General features: G+C 35.5%; 1 protein-coding gene across 1 annotated transcript; it reads right to left on the bottom strand.

The window, feature by feature from the left end:
* Window positions 1-14,082: 14,082 nt before the first annotated feature.
* On the bottom strand, window positions 14,083-17,926 carry LOC145607154 (MLO-like protein 15). The gene is made up of 14 exons (XM_081662902.1): window positions 17,807-17,926; window positions 17,507-17,564; window positions 17,220-17,419; window positions 16,656-16,772; window positions 16,500-16,563; window positions 16,289-16,362; window positions 15,530-15,604; window positions 15,362-15,450; window positions 15,218-15,267; window positions 15,058-15,098; window positions 14,726-14,935; window positions 14,544-14,611; window positions 14,391-14,451; window positions 14,083-14,277 (listed from the first exon to the last, which is right to left on the bottom strand). The coding sequence occupies exons 1-14, from the start codon at window positions 17,924-17,926 to the stop codon at window positions 14,083-14,085; spliced, it is 1,422 nt and encodes a 473-aa protein (XP_081519028.1).
* Window positions 17,927-18,672: the final 746 nt, after the last annotated feature.

Below are 18,672 nucleotides of genomic sequence, written 5' to 3'. Positions count from 1 at the left end.
TACATAGATCCTTGTGGAGAATCGAAAATGAGGGAAGTAACAAAAAAGTTAGAGCAAGATTGTTGGAGATTTGAGCTCTAAAAGCTCGAAAAACCGCAGCAGCCGCCGCGACATGGTCAGAAACGCCGTGACACGGTTTAAAACTGACGTGTCACAGTGAGGCCTGCAATTGACGGAGCTCCGGCGGCAACAACGGTGGACCTCCGACAGCAGCAACGAACCTCAAGTAGCTTCCGTACCCTCGCACAGCACCACCAGCGTCAGAACGCAAACAAAAGCCCGTCGTGCCTCGGTAGCACCACCCGTGTCACGTTGAAAATCTGCGAGCACCGGTGCCGGGAATCGTGGCACAGAAATCTGAGCAAAAAAAAAAAGAGGTTGAAGGGAGCAAAGAATGAAAATGGGGAAGTGAGGAATGAAAATGTCGAAATGGCGAAACATGAGCGTGAATTTAAAGCAGAAAATATAGCCGTTATGGCCCCGATCACCGTGCCACGGGGACCGTTACCTTGTAACGGTAACTTTCTGACGTGGCGCGTCATTTCTGGCGGTCAAAAGTACAAAAATTCGAGCCGTTTGACCAATTCTGCAACAGCCAAAATCCCGCGACACGGGAATTAATCCCGTCAGACGGCAAAGTCTCAACGTGTTGTGGGATTTATCCACGTGGCACGGTGACTTTGTGCTTGTCCTGCACACTTTTCGAAGCCGTAAGCGAATATTCTTGGCATTTTTGACTAGTTTGAACAATTTTTCCGAGGTTTTTGGACAGTTATTTTGTCACGGAAAAAGCGCGAAGGCTCTAACTGATATTTAAAGGGGACCAAAATTACTATTTTACCCCTAGCGAGCGTCAAAGTCTATTCTTCGATATTTTTAACACCTAATATGGTCGAAAAGTCGACTTGAAGGTAAATCATCTACGGCCCACGTTCGGGGACAATCGAACCACTAACATTCCGGCACAAGGTTCTCGATACACAGAGACTTGTAATTTCAATAGACAAATTTTTCTTCAAGCATGGAAAATTGTCAGTCGTTGTCACCTCTCAACACGAAGAAGTCAACGATTATTTTTCATTCATCGACTTTCCTCAAGCATGGAAAGTATTCATCTATCGACTTTCCTCAAGCATGGAAAGTATTCATTCATCGACTTTCCTCAAGCATGGAAAGTATTCATTCATCGACTTTCCTCAAGCATGGAAAGTATTCATCTGTCGGTTTTCCTCAAGCATGGAAAGCATTATCGGTGGATTTCTTCAAGCATAGAAAATCGCCAAAATCATCATTCGATTTTCCTCAAGCATGGAAAATGTTATCCAGTAGATTTCTTCAAGCATAGAAAGCTACCAAATTCATCAGTCGGCTTTCCTCAGGCATGGAAAGCATTTCAGCGAAACATCATCCGGTAGATTCCTTCAAGCATAGGAAGATACCAAGCATCATTTGTCACCGATACACTGGTGTCAGATACGTATTCTACCCCTTTACACTTTTATCTGTAGAACTAATGTTTTTCTGCAGGTATCGGCGTATACAGAGTGGTTTAGGATCGCAGAACGTCTTAAATCATTCTCCGTCCCTATCGAATACTTTGACTATCGTTTTCGAAACTTACGTTTCTACAAACTCAGTCAAAGTGGGGGCTTCTGTAGACACCTTAAAATGTCTCCCCAAAACCAAACCCGATGATGAACAACCTTTCGCCGCCACCATTGGTCGGGTTTAGTATTTAATCCCGAGAGTGCTTAAAAATCATATTTAATTAAATTCGTATTTCTGGATCAGTCTTGGTGTTTGGTAAAAGCATAGTTTTTAATTTCAACCCAAAACCCTTTTATATTTTATTTTATTGTTGGCCCAAACCTTTTATTTGTTTCCTTTTATTTATTTTCTTTTTTTTAGCCCAATCAGAAAAATGGCCCGAAATTATCAATCGGCACTTAAAATGCTGAATGAAATTAGGGCTAAAAATGAATTTAGACGGAAAAAAGGACAAAACTGTCCCGTGTCACGGCAAGGAATCCCGCGCCACGGGAATCTTTCCCGTCTGACGGCAAAGTATCCCATGTCACGGGAGACCTGATGTGACACGGGTACAGTATGTGTCCCTTCCACGTAAACCCTAACGCGTTTTCTTCCCCCTTTTGTTTAAAAGTATCCCGTGTCACTCAAAAGAGTACCGTGTCACGGGATTCTCTCCCGTCTGACGGTGGAGTTTACCGTGTCACGGTACACTTTGCCGTGTCACGGGATACTGTTTTAGGGTTTCTGCCATTTTAGGGTTCCGCGTGTTCCCTCAGTACATTTTTCCTATAAATAACCCCTCATTTCTGATGTACGGGGCATCAAATAATTCTCTCATTTTCTCTTCTATGCTCTAGCCTAAACACTAGCCTACCCTTCTCTCTTTCAAAATACCTTCCTTAAGCACTCCAAGGAGTCCGTACTTTACCCGGGGTTCTGTCCTTAAACCACGGCGTGAAAGGTAGAACTGTTTGAGGGTTTGGCCCCAAATCAATTCTCATTTAATTTAATTTAATTCCATTTTAATTATTGTTTAATTAATTTTCCTTGAAGTTACTAACGCGTTTATTGTTTTTATAGTAGCAAGCAAACAAAATCAAAGTAAGGAATTATGTTCCTCTTATTTCTATTATTTTTCTAACGATTTTATATTGTTGGATTTATTGCTATATTGCTTCCAATATTAATGTTTATTAATGTCTATTTTTATTGATCACCATATTTCATGTTAAAGGGAATATGTATTTGAAAATCACGACTAATAAGATAATTTGGACAACCGGTTTAGGTTCCTTTAATCTTATTATTAATTGAAGTGATCACTAATAATTAGAATTATGTGTTGCATTAATATTAAACCAATTTAGCTTAATAATAGTTTGGAGCGAATTTGAATTTTGTTTGTATGCCTTTGAGATCACAGGAATGTTATTCACAATAAGAATCGAGTAGAGGCCAATACGGGCGAATGTGACTCCATGACTCACTTCGTACCATTATCCCCGATCCTCCTTTCGTGGTTCCGAACCATATGGAGTTAGTAATCTCATGGATTATGAATGGGGTGTAACCTTCACGGGTCAATCGTTGTTGCCTATCGTTGTCCCTTTACGTAGTTGCCTTATAATGATCCGTGAACGGTTTACAAGTTCCTTAAAAACTTGTTGGCGGCTCCCTACTTTCCTTGTCCCTAATCGTTGTTCCTAATCGTAATGTGAATTCCCACTTCCTGTGAGTGCCAAGCATATTCACAACATGCTTTTAAGTAGGCGCACTTCGAACGACGCCTACAATAATTAAGAAATTATTTATGACCAGGGCAAGTAGTGGGTAACCAATGAGAGTATATAGACGTAGGTGGGTATGAGAATTGAGCATAAATGAAATGGAAGAGAGAGATATGTATCAAATACGTAGTATTTGATAACCACCATTGGTTTGGGCAACCAATGGCTTTACTCTAAAATGAATCTCAACTCTTTTAAGTTTAAAATGACACTTGCATTTAACCCATAAGATTCGATGGATTTGACTTTGTAATAGTTTTGGTTAAATTATACACGGAGTGCATATAGTAAGCTCAGTAATGAAAGAGCAGCAAATGTGTACTCGGACGAAGTGACAAACAATGGTGTTATAGCCTTTAGATCATACACACATAAATAAATGAGAAATTTTTAATCAGAATTCGAAGTGATTGATACTGAACAAGACGAACAACAACAACCTGTACACAACGGTGCATATATAGTTGTAGTTGTTTTTATTATCACAAAATTTAAAGACGAAAAATTAGCCCCGCGTGAGCCCGGATTTCAGGCATTTACTATAGAAGTGGCTGATAAGGGGCAGATGAGTGACATTTATGTCACTCTTAGGGAGTAGTTTTAGAGTTGTGCCTCAACAAACGCAATAATAATCCGGACAATCGGGATCGCAACCGTGCGCATGACCTTGTACAAATACCCTGGGATCACCGATCTTAGAGTCCGCAGCAATACCCCTGGCTACTGCTGGCACACAAATGGTGGTCACCATGATTATGGCAATGATAATTAAAAGAGACATTAAATAAATGTTTTTCCTCATCATCTCTGCTGCAAATTCTAGGCAACTCTCTTTGATTTTCTTTATTTAAGTTGGGTGGTTAGAAATAACCTTTGTTAACTGATGCTCAAATACTCTATCATCGCTTCTGTATTTGTAACCTTCGAAATTTGTACATTTTGCGTCCAAAAATGTCCAATGACGACATCGGCCAGCTAGTAGTGACCATGCATTGACGTGCTTTTTATTAATTGACTAAGACCATAATTTGGAATATCAATGTAAAACATTATTAATATTAGAGAGCATTAAGTTTTTCTACTTGTCCTCAAGTTTTTAAGCTTTTCCGTGGAATGCTGATGAATGACATTATGTCACTCTTAGGGAGTAGTTTTAGAGTTATTTCCGTGCTTGTTTTATTTTATTTTTCCTTTTTATTCTCTTGTTTTCTCATTAATAAAGTTTATAGTTTATTTTGTGATGTCTTGCATTCTAAGGGTACTTTCGTCTTTTCTACTTGACTCACTCTACTCTCTTGTATTGTCGGCTTTGTTTGGGTCTCGGGATTTACTTTGAAAGGTTCTCCAAGTCTTTTGGATGCTCGGGAAATGACCTCAGATATATCATTTGGTTGGTAGAGTTCAAGGCAAGAAGCAAGCTCCTATTCTTGGCTTTAGCGCTCTCGTGCATCACCATAATCGCATGTCTTGATCATGAATACGCAAAAATGAAGATTTAATGGCTGCCCCCTTCGTGAGCATCATACGAGAGCGTCGATGAGGAGCATGCTTGTGAGCGCTAGAGCTAAAACAAGAGGCCAAGTGCACGACCATCACTATGGTGCGCGCGCGCACACGTACACCCTCTTGTGCGCACGCACGGGCCTTACGGCACGTGTCCACCACAGGCTAGCCGAGCCCTTTTTCTTCCCTTGATATATATACTTGAGACATTTTAATTTTTGGGGACAACTTTAGTTAAGCTTATATTTTCTCTCTCATATTTTAGCTTAGGTTGAGAGCTTCTCTCTCTAGATTTAGCTTAGGAATAAAGTAGTTTAGAGATAGAAAGTGAGGGTTTCACCATTTTTGAGCTTGGATCAGGAAGAGGAAGATTGATCATCTTGCTTGTAGGGTTTCACCTTCAATTAATGAGTATCTCTAACTCTCTCTCCTCTATTTTCATTGCTTTGTTTTGATTATTGTTTTTGTTGTTGGTATTATTTGTCAATCATGTTGATTCTTGGTTATTTGTCAATTAATTAATCTTGTTATTATCATGATTAGTGAGTAATTTCCCCATTAAGGGGATGGTTGTGGTGTAGTTGGATCTTGAGCATGTTCTAGGGTTTGGAATTGATTTATTTTTATTAAAGTCTTTATAATCTTGATATCCTTCAATCTACTTGCAAAATGCATGCATTAGCGGACCTAGCAAGATTCATTTTTATCAATTGTTATTTGATAGCACCTCCTAGTATATGGTTCTAATGTGACAACATAGAGGCTATGCTAGGAGAAGCCAATTGACCCCGACAGATGAAGAACATTTTATATAAAAAAAAAAACGAAAACTTACAATGGGAGGTGTTGATGATGGCACTGTTATGTAGGAGGGAACAGAGGTGAGGGTGCGACTTTTGAATGGTTGCTGCAAGTGGCTAGAATGAGGTGGTGGAAAACATTCTTCACCTTTGCCACCGTGAAAATTGGAGGAGATGAGAATTTATAGTGGAAGGGAGCTGAGGACAGGAGAGAGTATAGTGGTGACAGAGAGAGTGAAAATTGGTGGTGGTGGTGGGAAGGGAATTAGTGGCTGTGAGGAGGATGGAGAAAACTAATGATGGTGGTTTGAGAGGTGAGGAACAATCTGGACTTCAGGTTAGGAATTACTATGCAAGTCCGTAAAAATCATGTGTGAAACTGTGAATTATTATTATTTTATTCATTTTTAAATTTTCTATTACTAATACATACTTAATATTAAAGTGTTACAATAAAATGTTACTTAATATTAAAGTGTTACAATGCAGTGTTACTTAATATCAACGTGTTACAATCAAGTGTTACGCAATGTCAAAGTGTTACAATAGTGTTACTTATGAGCTAGTTAAGTTTATAGCCTTGAAAGTGATACCATAGGTCATTTTTATACTAGTGTTATGGGATAGATGAGTTGCTCGAGTAAAAGTTCGTATAAATATTTGAGGTTTAGTTGACAAAGGTTATTTTCAGAGTACAACGTGTAATGTAGTTTTAAACTACATTGTTTAATTGAGTTAGTAGCGTTAATTATTCTACTATTCTCTACAGTCTGATATGTGATGTTTACTCAGTTTTTTGTTGACGTGTTTGTTTGTTTGTTGTGCTACTTGTGTTTGCGGCCATGTCTTTTTCTTATGGTGGCTCTACGACGATCTATTTTGGAATTTGTCCTTAATGGTGAGCAGTCAAGTTTATCTATAGGTTGATCAAGTGATCGTAGCTAAAGGAGCTCATCAAGTGTTTTGATTAGTCATTTATAACGAGTTGTAAAGATGTATAAATAGCTCACCTAGATTTATTGGGTTGTATTGTTGGGATATTGTAAGCCTTAGCACTTGACAAGTTGTACTGTTAAGTGTGGCAGTGATACCTCAGATTTAGGTGTATGCTTCCGCAGTTTTATTTAAAGGTTGTTTATATTTTTTTCCTTTATTTATTGTTTTTATTAGCTAGTAAATCGGGGTGTTACAAAATGGTACTCAGAGCCTAATCGTTCTTGGAGTTTATGCAAGGATCTTTATATCCCAGCGTGGTTTGGTTTTAAGAATGAACCTGTTACTAAAGAGTTAGGATTAAAATTTACATAGGATAAGCCGTTTCAAGAGTGTTTCTATATGTGCTCGTGCTTGTTATGTTTTTTTTTTAATGTGACTAACTTTGTGTTCGGGGACGAACTCCTTTTTAAGAGGGATAGTATGTTATACCCTTAATACTTTAGTACTTTTTTTTTTTTGAATAATAATACTTTAGTACTTTATATGTAAAGAAATGTTTGGTTTAATTTTTACTTTCTCTTAAATTAACAAGTAATAATCTTTTTCTGTTTTAAGTTTCGGGGACGAAACTTGTTTTAAGGATGATAGATTGTAATACCCTATAATTTTCTATTTTAAGTTTTGGGGACGAAACTTTTTTTAAGGATGGTAGATTGTAATGCCCGAATATTTTATGATTTTATATAATATATTTTTATAAAAAAGTAGTTATTATTATTTATTAAATAACTTTTCTAATATCATATTTTTAATTTAGAGTTCGAATAGTTTTAAAACCCTATTTCGTTTAAATAGCACTGTACATAAACTATTTTAAATCCTATAAATATAAACCCTAATATTCTTTGAGTATTCTATAATAATTGCAGTCGAGTGTTTTCTTTCATGGGGGATTATGATTTTGTGCGTGAATATCAAAACTTTCACCAACACTTAACTTCCACTACCTTATCCTGGGTGGCTACCCATATCTCACAAGTTAGACAACCCTTGATTTTCTTGTTTTCGAGAGGTAATCATGCTATCTCAATTGCATGTTTTATATAATAATTGTCTGATTTGCTATTAATATGTATGATTCATGTATATAATTATATGATTTGATCAGATTTAATTGCATTGTTAATAGTGTTTTATATGATTGATTAAGTTTTAATTTTTAGGGTTTTTAATGTTGTTTTATAGGGAGTATTAATGTGAGGTTTTAGGGTTACTAATGCGGAGTATTTGTATTATTATATTGGGTTGAGATTTGATTATATTTGGATTATTAGGGGCCGTTTGGTTGGGGTTAATCATCAAAGGGAATGAGAATCAACTGCCCTCATTCCCTTTGTTGTTATTTGTTAGACCACTTTTCCCATTCCCTTTTCCCTCTTCATTCTCCCAATCCCTCTAACTTCATTCCCCACCCCCTAGGTATTTCCATTCCCATTCCCTAACCACCACATCACCACCACATCACCACCTTCCTACCTACCAACACCATCGGAAACTAGCCCACCTTCATACCAGACCACCGTTGACCCTGCCCTGAGCCTCGCCGCCCCTCCCCCAACCTTCGATGTCTTCCCCTCCCCCGCAAAAACATCCCACAACCCCCGTAAAACCCTAAAATCAACTCCCTATCCCCGTAAAACCGCCGGCTAGCCCTCCCTACTCCTCCCTCGAAACCCTAGCAGAAATTGTGGAAACTGAAGCAATGTGGTGGTGGCCTGGTGTGGTGGTTGGACTGGTGGCCGTGTTTCCTTTTTTATTCAAAACAAACAACTTTTAAAAAAATAAAATAGAATATAATATATAATTTATAAAAATAATTTTAGTTCAGCAAAAATAAATTTTCAGTTTAGTAAAATTAATCTCAATTCAGTTAAAATAATTGAATTTATTAAATAAGATTTTAGTTCAGTAAAAATAATTTCAATTTGGCAAAAATAAGGTGAATTGAACAGAGCATTTGTTTACTCTGAATATGTTTCTGCCAAGGTTAAGTATCTCAAATTATCTAATCTACTTCCTCCGTGCTTTGATAAGTGTTACCAGTAGAGGGATAAATCGGTTGTTGGACAATACCACTCTTAAGTCAAACAATAATTCTACCTGAATCAACTTAAGACAAGTTTAGGGCAAGTAAAGGATCGTATCCACATGGAATAGGTAAAGAACACCAAGAGTATGAAATAGTTGTAAGCTAGTTCGGTCACAAATTAGGGGGTTTTGATTAAGTAACTACTATATATGGAAGTATGGAGACAAATAGTACACTAAGGGAAAATGGGAATCGACACCAACCAAACCGACGGATCAAAACGATAGGCAAGTAGGTAGGGAAAATATCAATGTTGTAGGGCAAGTAGGGTCGAACCCATAGGGATATGGTATGCAATCTAACTTCTAAGGATTTGGTGAAACTAAAGTATATATGTCATGAAATTCGGATAGAAAAGTAGTCTAAACTAAAATACGAATAAAACAATTAATAAAAAGACCTTGGGTTATGGTTCACCATATTTATATCTCTAAATCTATTAAATATCAATAACAATTCAATCAATCAATTATCTAGAGAAATTGCTAAGCCTACACTCGGGTCTTAACGCTCTCAATCAGCACATGTAGTTCGGTCGCTAACATAATCAAATTGCTAATTGTAGGTAAAGCCTCTAAAAGTAAGATATTTCGATTTAAACTCTTATTTACAATAATTAAGTAAACAATAAATTAGGTTGCAAGATTAACAATGAAACACTATCAATTAGAGAAACCAATAATCAAAATATATATTAAAATTATCAATCAAGATTCATAATATAAACATACATTCCCAAACCCTAGAAATAAACCACTCTAGCATGAAATAAATAATAAAACTAAATTTAAGTAATAAAAGATAATTAAAGCAAGAAATAGAAATAATAATAAAAGCAAGAAATTAAAATAATAAACCCAAGAATCATCCATGGAAGAACCCATGGAGATGCCATGAGAAACTAGGGATAGAAAGAAAACTAAAAAGAACATAAAATAATAAAAAAGCATAAAAGGCAAAAAGGCATAAGGGAAAAATAATATCGCTTGAGTATTTTTATTATCCTAAAACTAATCTAAAGATATTTAAATAAAATAAAATCAGAAAAACAGCAATAACAAAAGTTATGTTATGATTAGTCGACTAAGGCGACATATGGTATCATAATCGATGAAGCTTGCGAAGGTGGGAAGACGAGGCCCATCACGAGACCTGCTGTAGGTGCACAAAACAGCACACGCTGGTTAACCAGCGGCCCAAGAAGTAGCTTCTCGTGGCTGGGAGCTGAGTGCTGAGCTGCGCCCGCAGCTCGTCTGCTAGTACACATGGTCATCTTTTACGCTTTGTTTGGATAGCAAAGAAGGAAGGAAAAGAATGGGAGGGAAAATGGAGGAATGGAAGGGATAAGAAAGGGAAGGGGAGTTGAGCTCCATTTTCCCTTTAACACTTTGTTTGGATAGGAAGAAATGGAAGGAAAAGAAGAGAAGAGAAATGGAGGGGGACAAAATCTCTTGTTTGGGTAAAAGATTGGGGGAAGGAAATGGAAGGAGAGGGAGGGATCCATTTTCCCTCTCTCTTTAATAAGAAAAATCTCTCCAAAATTGGAGAGATTTGGAGGGAAAATGGAGCTCACCTTCCCCTCCCTTTCTTTTCCCTTCCCTTCCTCCATTTTCCCTCCCCTTCTTTTCCTTCCTTCTTTGCTATCCAAACAAAGCGTAAATCTCTCCAATTTTGGAGAGATTATGCTTATTAAAGAGAGAGGGAAAATGAATCCCTCCCATTCCTTCCCCCAATCCTTTACCCAAACAAGAGTATTTGTCCCCCTCCATTTATCTTCTCTTCTTTTCCTTCCGTTTCTTCCTATCCAAACAAAGTGTTAAGGGTTATATCTTAAGTTATAGGAAGTTTATAGAGGCGTGTGACCTATCGTTGGAAAGCTCTTCAAGTCTAGTTTTTAACGCAATTTGAATCGTTACAATACAATATGTAGAACTAAAGTTATGATCAAAAGAATGAGCAAAGGTCTGTTTTGACCCTTCACAAACCATCGTTTTTCTTTGTTTCTAACTCAATCCATTTCCAAAAAGTGCATAACGACCCTTGTGGATGCTATATTCATTACTCATGCATATAAATCTCAACTTAAGCTTCCACAAACACTTATCCTTCTTTAAGTAACCTCGATTCATCGACCTTTCATCCTTTCATTGACCGATTCTTCCAAAACCACTCCTAAAGCATCCAAATAGTTATAGAAACTACCTGAATATTAAGAAAACACAAACGAAATGTAATAGAGCACAAAAATGGACAACTTATGCAATTGCGTCCTAAAAGAGACAACAAACTTGAAAATCAACTATTAAAATAGTATAAACGTGCTTATAAATCCTATGTAAATGTGATTCATCAGTGATAGAATAGTCACTAAACATTGCCTTCTTTCGAAGCCACAATACTAAGAATTTCTAAACCAAACACAACTAACAAGATTGGCCAACCAAGTCTTAACGATGGGAAGTAGACTACTAACTTGGATTTGTCTTTTGATCGGTCCAAGAAAGCATTAAGGCACAAGTAATCGGGATTTCTCACCAAATTATTGCAACTAAGACTACTACATCATCAAAACAAGGAATCATAATCAAGAGGAATTTAACATAATCATATAAGAAAAGGCTCACAACTAGACCTCATCTCTTAATGCAAGCATAGAAGTAAGTACATGAGCAATAAGTGGCCATATAATTACACATGCAATTAACCAATTCTTTAACAATCAATCATCAACCCAAAATGAGCATGCAAGCACAAACATCAATCAATCCATGGCTTGGTTGGGTCTTCACCTAACCCCTAGCTAATTAACTACTCACTAAATATAGTGGGAACTACTCTAACAATTATATCTAGGGTTTTCATGAATTTCAAGTAAGCCAGGAGAGAGATAAAGCAAGGATGGATTGAACGTGCAAAAGCAATTAACAAAGATTAAGGAAGAAATTAACAATTCAAAGTAAATAAAAGAGAAATTAAAGAACAGGAGATAGAGGAAAGACATTACTAATGAAGCTTCAAAGTTGAGAAAGTGTTGAAATTGAGAATACAAACTTCAATTAATCTACTTTAATGATTGAGTTGCGAGAAACTAAGCTAATTAATGAGAGTTTAGAGAGCTAACTAAAAGATAAGGGTCTAAGAGGAAATAAAGGGAAGAAGTCCATATAAACGAGCTCAAGGGAGGTAATTAAAAGACCCCCAAATAAAAAGGACGGAGAAAATAAGAATCAACTTGACTACAGATTTACACGGACGTGCCAGGATTGGCACGAACGTGAAGCCTAAGTTGCACGAACGTGCCATGATGTGCACGCCCGTGTAGATACTCTAAAATGGGATTAGTAGCTACTACTTTGGGTCGAGGCATCCTACACATATGTGCATGATGTGGCATAGACGTGCAGGATTCTACACGAACGTGCAACTCCTGAAATGGTGAGGCAGGAACTTCTGGTCGGGCTGGAGCACTCCTCCACAGACGTGTAAGGTTTGGCACGGCCGTGCAAGGTCTTTTAAGGCCTTTTCTTCACTTCTTTCATCGATCTTGTTTCTTTCTTTTTTATTTTTGCTTCATTCCTTTTCCTCATTGAATTGCTTAAAGTTCCTTGCATACTTCTCGGGATGTTTTGTAGTGCTTGGACCTTAAATGTCATCAAAAATAATAACAACCCGTGAAGCACGCAATACACAAAAATGCATAAAATAGAGTGAAAAATAAAATAAGGCATCGATTTCTCACATTTTCAATGTTAAAAACCACTCTATAATCATACAAAATAGCATGCTATTAGTTACACTTACCAAAAGCGGTCGCTCACCTCTTAATTTATATAAGTCAATTATATTGTATAAAACTATGTGCCGATCAAAGTGTAACACTTATTAAAACACGAAGTGAGTATATTATACTACATAATAAAAATGATCCATTCTTTTATCATAGTCGTCCTCCAAATCCTCAATACTCAATTATGTGCATTATGTTTTTTTTTTTCTCTAAATTAATTAAAACTATAACTAGCCTTCTGACCCGTGCAATGCATAGGATGTTTATAAGGTGTACATTAGTAACTTTTGTTAATATGTTTTAATTGAAAAATCTATACTATATATTAAAAGACGTTACTAAAAAATTCTATGTGTCACGAGGATCCTTTCATTGCGCCACATCATCCAATAAACGTCTTATTATGCCATGTCATCACCCACTCAACGCCACGTGGATCTCCTTTCTATATGTTTCTCATTGAATGTCATGCACTCATAACTAATAATAAAAAAATAAGTCTCCACAAGATTTGAACCTGCAACCTTTCATTCTAAAACTAAGCATCTTACCACCAAGCTATGTGATATTCATGTTATTTTTTGATACAAAATATTTAATATGTATAACAAACTTAATTACAAGAAGAAAAATTAAAAAAGTAATGATCCGGGGCATCGCCCGGGCCCAAATACTAGTAAATAATTATAAAGGAGAATAAGGGGGGATAATTGAATGTAATTGTAGAGATATCAAGTTGGGGGAAGAATCAAATGACATTCATACATGTTTTTAATTATTTATTTTTTGAAGGGAGCATTCATACATGTGTTGAATTAAAGCTAGTTCTTTTTTCAGAATATAAGAAAGGGATTGATTAATATAGGGAGGTAACATGTGGCATCGGTGAAAATTAAAGTTTACATATGGCATGATGGGGATGATGGTTTGTGTTTTTAAATACTAAGTATAGGTATAGATATAGATATAGATTACCTACCAACTACTTTACCTTTTTTTTTTTTTTTTTTTTTTTTTTTTTTTTTTTTTTGTGTGTTTTGTTTTGTTTTGGTTTTTTGTTTTTGTTTTTTTTTGAAGGAGGTCATTATAAGATTATTTTACTTTTTAAATATTATATTCTGTATATTTGAGTGATTGCTTGAAAAAAAGTTGATTTTTCAAAATTATACATACATTTAGATGATTAGACAACCAAATCTTATGTGTCTATGTTTTATCATACTCTGCAATTATTATAGTCCCACCATTCTTAAATACTTGCAATAATAGTTTGACTAGCACACATGTCAATGTAAAAGTTTGATAGTAAATACACACAATCTATGTTATTAAAATTATATGTTTGAAAAATATAATAAATGAAAATAAACCTTGAGATTAATCCAAAAACATATTACACAATTACATTTGATGGGAGTAATTCACGAAAGATTGTTAAAGTAGAACTTCTAAAAATGTTTCAAAGTCAAAACAATGTCAACTAAAAAATACTATGATGCATGATCTCACTCAACCGGTTATTAACTAGGGTTTGATAACCAATAGTTATTATCTTAGAAATTGCCCAATGTTTTCTTGTTATCCAGAACATTAGTGGTTTGCTAAATTATGACTTATGTATTCTGTTCCTTCAACACTCTGAATACTTCCTTGTCCTTCCAGCTGATGTTCCATCTCAACTGATACAACTGTATCAGATCTTTCAGGACTGCTGCCGTTTGTAACGCGGTTGCTAGACTCGATGCTAAGCCTTTTCATTGCCTCTTTATTGTAAGAATTTCCCATCTTCAATATGAACAATACAACATACATATTATGACATTTCTTTCATATTACATAGTTTATATTGCATTCTTTTTTCTGTTCTTAAAAAATGAGCAAGATCATAAAACAATTACCTGTGTCACAATTGCATAAAGTGGCAAAGTGCTATAACTGCATATAGTTTGTATAATCACCCTTCAAAAAAATGAGAAACAAAATTCATAAGACTATGTTACACCCTAAACCCCAACATAATTAAATGTAATCAGAAAGTTTAAGTAATGTACATTATAACAATTCGCGCATACACAAATTTAGTTTCACCCATGACACACGAGTGGAAACCGAACTTTAGCTGTAACATACATATCAACAACGAACCAAGATGTTGTCAGTCTATATGAGTTATAAAATTAGTAATTTGAGAATTGAGACTTAGAACTGTAGGTAAAGTGTAGGAGGATCTAACCCATGTCCAGAAGAAAATTGCAATCCCAAAAGAGTTAAAGAAAAGGATGATATGGATCATTAAGAGGACATATTTTGGTTGGCTGAACCAAAAGAATGAATCTGAAGTTTGAATTTGTACTCCTCCAACAATCACGGTATGTCTTTGAGCAACATAGATTGCCAACTCTGTGATCACTTGCTCTAGTTTGGTTCCAACAATAAGTAAGACCTATTAAAAAACATGAATTTTGATATCTCAAATCTGTATAAATCCATCTCATAGTGTTACCAGTTATGTACTGCTAGCTAGTTCGCAATGTAAAAACTATGACTATCTTTTAAGGTACTTACAACCAAGGGGACGAATGATATCCAGAAATATATGTTCCAACCTGCAATGAATCTTAACGTGTTATGTGTGTATAAGTAATAAATTAGTTGCCACCATTTTTAAGTTAAGTAATTCAATGTAAATTACAGAGTTTTTTGTGTTATTTTGGACACAGTTTACCTGCCACATTGAGTGTAAAGGAAATAACAACGAATATCCAAAGGAACCAGCTGCAATAATTTTTTTTGCAAATGTTAGAGACAGTAAAGATTGTAGTCAATATTTGTAAGATGTTACAGAAGTCCATGTGAAATGAGATTTTACTTGATTGAAACGACTTTCTGAAAATCATGTTCATAAGCATACACCAAGTATTTTTGAAAGTTAAATCTTTGATCCGTGTTACAGTGTGTCTGCAGAAGGCAAAATAAATCTTTTTGTTAAGATTATTTCATCAGAATATGATACTAATCGCGCAAAGACATGATTTACCAATGTGAAGCCCAATCTCATTGCTGCGTAATCTGCTTTTGTTAGTATCCCAGCTAGGTGCTTGAAGAATGAAATCTGATGAAAGAAAAAATATGAAATCCTGAAAAGTATAATAGATCTTTCTTAACAGGTTATACTTAATTTTAACAAGGACTAGTTTCAAAAAAATGATAATGTATGTTTCAAGTACTTGATGACTGATGAGAGATTTAGCTGAGCCAAAAGTTGTGACATTAGTGTTATCTCAGTCTGCAATGTATTAAATCGAATATTGGAATATTTCAGGTTTGTTATGATTCCAAAGTTATAGTAAGTGAAGGGATCTACAGAGTTCGGATCTTTAATGTATGTGGTTAAGCCTATGTTTATTGTGGTTAAACATATGCATATGGTGTGTAATAATGTTCATAGATATCACGGCTGCTCTGAATGTTTGGCAGATCGATTGTCTAGTCTGTTTAATGATTTTTACAAAGGCCAAGTCGCTTTTGTTAAATTTTGAGTACCATAGTTAAGCTGCTAGGCAACTTGCTTTGAAGTAACATGCTAAGAGATTGTGATTTCAGGGGAAAAAAAAATGAAAAAATAAATGCTAAGAGATTGTTTCATAATTGGATATACAAATTACTAAAAACATATTTCTTATTGCTTTGCTCCATTTAAGTTTGTGTAGGATGGTTTAACGATACCTGTAATTCTTAACAACAATTTCATGAAATTATAACTGTATTAACATCAGTCCATCCTATTAGTACTTACCACATAATGTCGTTTGTTAGCATCATCACCTTTGTACCGCTCCTTAATAAATGTAAGGCTTCGGACATGTATGACTCTGTTGTTATCTACAATAATATGTGATCATAGAATGTTAGCAGTTAAAAAATAAAATTGTTTGAAAACCTCAAATGTATCCCTAACTGATTTTCATAAAATGGAAGTAGACACTATAGGTTTTTATCGGAATTACCATTATTGACATCATTCTTATTCTTCTTCCTTATAGATCGCTCCCACTTCTTCCAATGACTTATCTGTAGCGTGTGAGGAGAATTTAGCACAAGTGATTTATCAGTTCGCAGGAGTTTTTAGAGCTCACAAAGCTGTCTAAAGTTATAGAAATTACCTTCACTTCTCCTAGGAGAACCGTCAATGTACAGCACGCCACATGAACAATTGCTAATATAAAGATAAGGATATGGAGTTCATGAAGAACACCAATAGATACAAAAGGAACCTTGCCCTACACAATAACAAAATGTGGATGATTAGATTGCAGGGGATCCAACCGCGAATATACTTTTATTAAGTTTGACTTATGATGTTTATTATTTATGTTGCATTCATTAGTTTGTTATAATCATTAAGACAACTAAACACTTTATAATGTTTCATGCTTAACATTCCCACTGCACGCGCAGGGTTACATGCATTATATGGGTGATATGGTGATTACTCGAGTAGAGAATGATGTAACTCATGTAAGAAATTCCTCAAGTTCATGTTAAAGACACTAAGAGAATAAATGTTGGATCAAAAATGAGAACAAACTATGAATTTTGCAGAAAACATGGTGAAATTGATCATCAAAAGCCTTGTTTCTACAATTATTTTCTATGTACGTAGTTTCATTTTGTTTATGTTTCAAGCATTTAATTTTAGCTAGACAACTTTAAGACACGAAGAGTACCGATGGGCAGGAAGAGGTATCCTCAGCTAGGAGGTGACGTCCTCCATTGGAAATCTGAAGATGAGAGGTAGCTTTACTGGTTGACTTGTCATCGCGACAAGGGATCCACTTCTCGGTCAATTGTTCTGATATGCACTTATTTGCAATGTCATCTTGGAAAACAGCAAGCAGCAGAGATACAAAGCCCAACAATATCAACTCTGCAACAGAAGTTTCATTATGACACAACACACAAGCCGAAAATGTAACAGAAGGTATGGCAGGTACAGGTTATAATATCTGATCACCTTCTTTGATCTTTTGCAAGGCCTTATAGAGAGATTTTCGTTTCTTGCTTTTCAGCATCTGCAACAGCCAACATACATACTGTTTTTAGTTTCGAGAGATACAAAATTCTAGGGACTAATTACAATTAAGGAACAAGAGTGGATGCATGTCAACTAGCTTAGTTGGTTAAAGTCTTAGGGGTAGTATTCGAGACCTGAGATCAAATTTCTTCTACATCACTTCCTTTGCAGCTCTTTTAACACCAAAAAAAAAAAAACAAAAAAAAAAAACAGTTTAGGGATGGGAGGAAAAAGACTTGCCTTTCCAAGATAACAAAGAATATTATCAATGACCCAAGAAATGCCAACAATAACTAACACCACTATGCCAATCACCCACGACGGTGTAGACTCATAGGGTAGTCCTCCTCCTCCGGCCATCCTTTCCTACCTAGTTATTGTGCAGTCACTCTTCCCAACTTTTTCGGTAATCTATCCTATGATAACCTTAATGGTTTTATACAATATATGTCACAAAAAAAGTGTGCTTGCACATCTGTATTCGTAATTAATTAATAATGGTATAGCTAGCCTTAGAATTGTCAAAGGGTTTTTAGCAATATTGAAAAGGCAACCACCATTCCTAGTATATTTTCTATGTAAGATGGAATCGAAATCATTGGAAGGTTAGTCAATCAAATTTCAATGGCTTTGCAAGGCTATGTTTCGCAATTGATGTCTGCACTCTGCAGTACAGTACAGGTACTATTGTTTTTACATCCAAGTTTAACACTAAGGTAATATTGTACTATATGTTATACATGTTGGAATGAATAAGAATTATGCACAGAAATTATTTTCGCGATTAAAAGCCTGTAATGAATGCTGTGTGTAATAGTCTATTCCTATAGTTTCGGAAAGTGTTGACATAGATATGATTTTAAAATAAACGTGTGATTAATTACTTTGCCATGTCCTTGACTTAGTTCATGAGTTTCTTAAGATTGTCAAATGTAAATTAGAATATAACTGAAATAATTAAGGCCAACTAACTTAAACTACCATCAGATTATCTGGCTTCTTAGTGCAGTCAAATTTGTCTGCTATATACAAGTATATTGACAGCCCTTTATAGCAATTCCTCGTTCATTATTCTATACCGAAAGTTTATCATAATAGGTACGTGC

This window comes from Chenopodium album, chromosome 23 (genome assembly GCF_948465745.1).
Source record: "Chenopodium album chromosome 23, dcCheAlbu1.1, whole genome shotgun sequence".
Classification (NCBI taxonomy): domain Eukaryota; kingdom Viridiplantae; phylum Streptophyta; class Magnoliopsida; order Caryophyllales; family Amaranthaceae; genus Chenopodium; species Chenopodium album.
Note: the sequence above shows the minus strand (reverse complement) of the source record. Positions and strands in the feature narration are given on the sequence as shown.

What these genes read in the sequence shown, in the direction of transcription:
- LOC145607154 (XM_081662902.1), bottom strand. Translation starts at nt 17,926, where the DNA reads ATGGCCGGAGGAGGAGGACTACCCTATGAGTCTACACCGTCGTGGGTG. An exon ending in TAAGAATGATGTCAATAATG is followed by an intron (nt 16,363 to 16,499) that starts GTAATTCCGATA and finishes ATAACAACAGAG; the next exon opens with TCATACATGTCCGAAGCCTT. An exon ending in TGAGATTGGGCTTCACATTG is followed by an intron (nt 15,451 to 15,529) that starts GTAAATCATGTC and finishes TGCCTTCTGCAG; the next exon opens with ACACACTGTAACACGGATCA.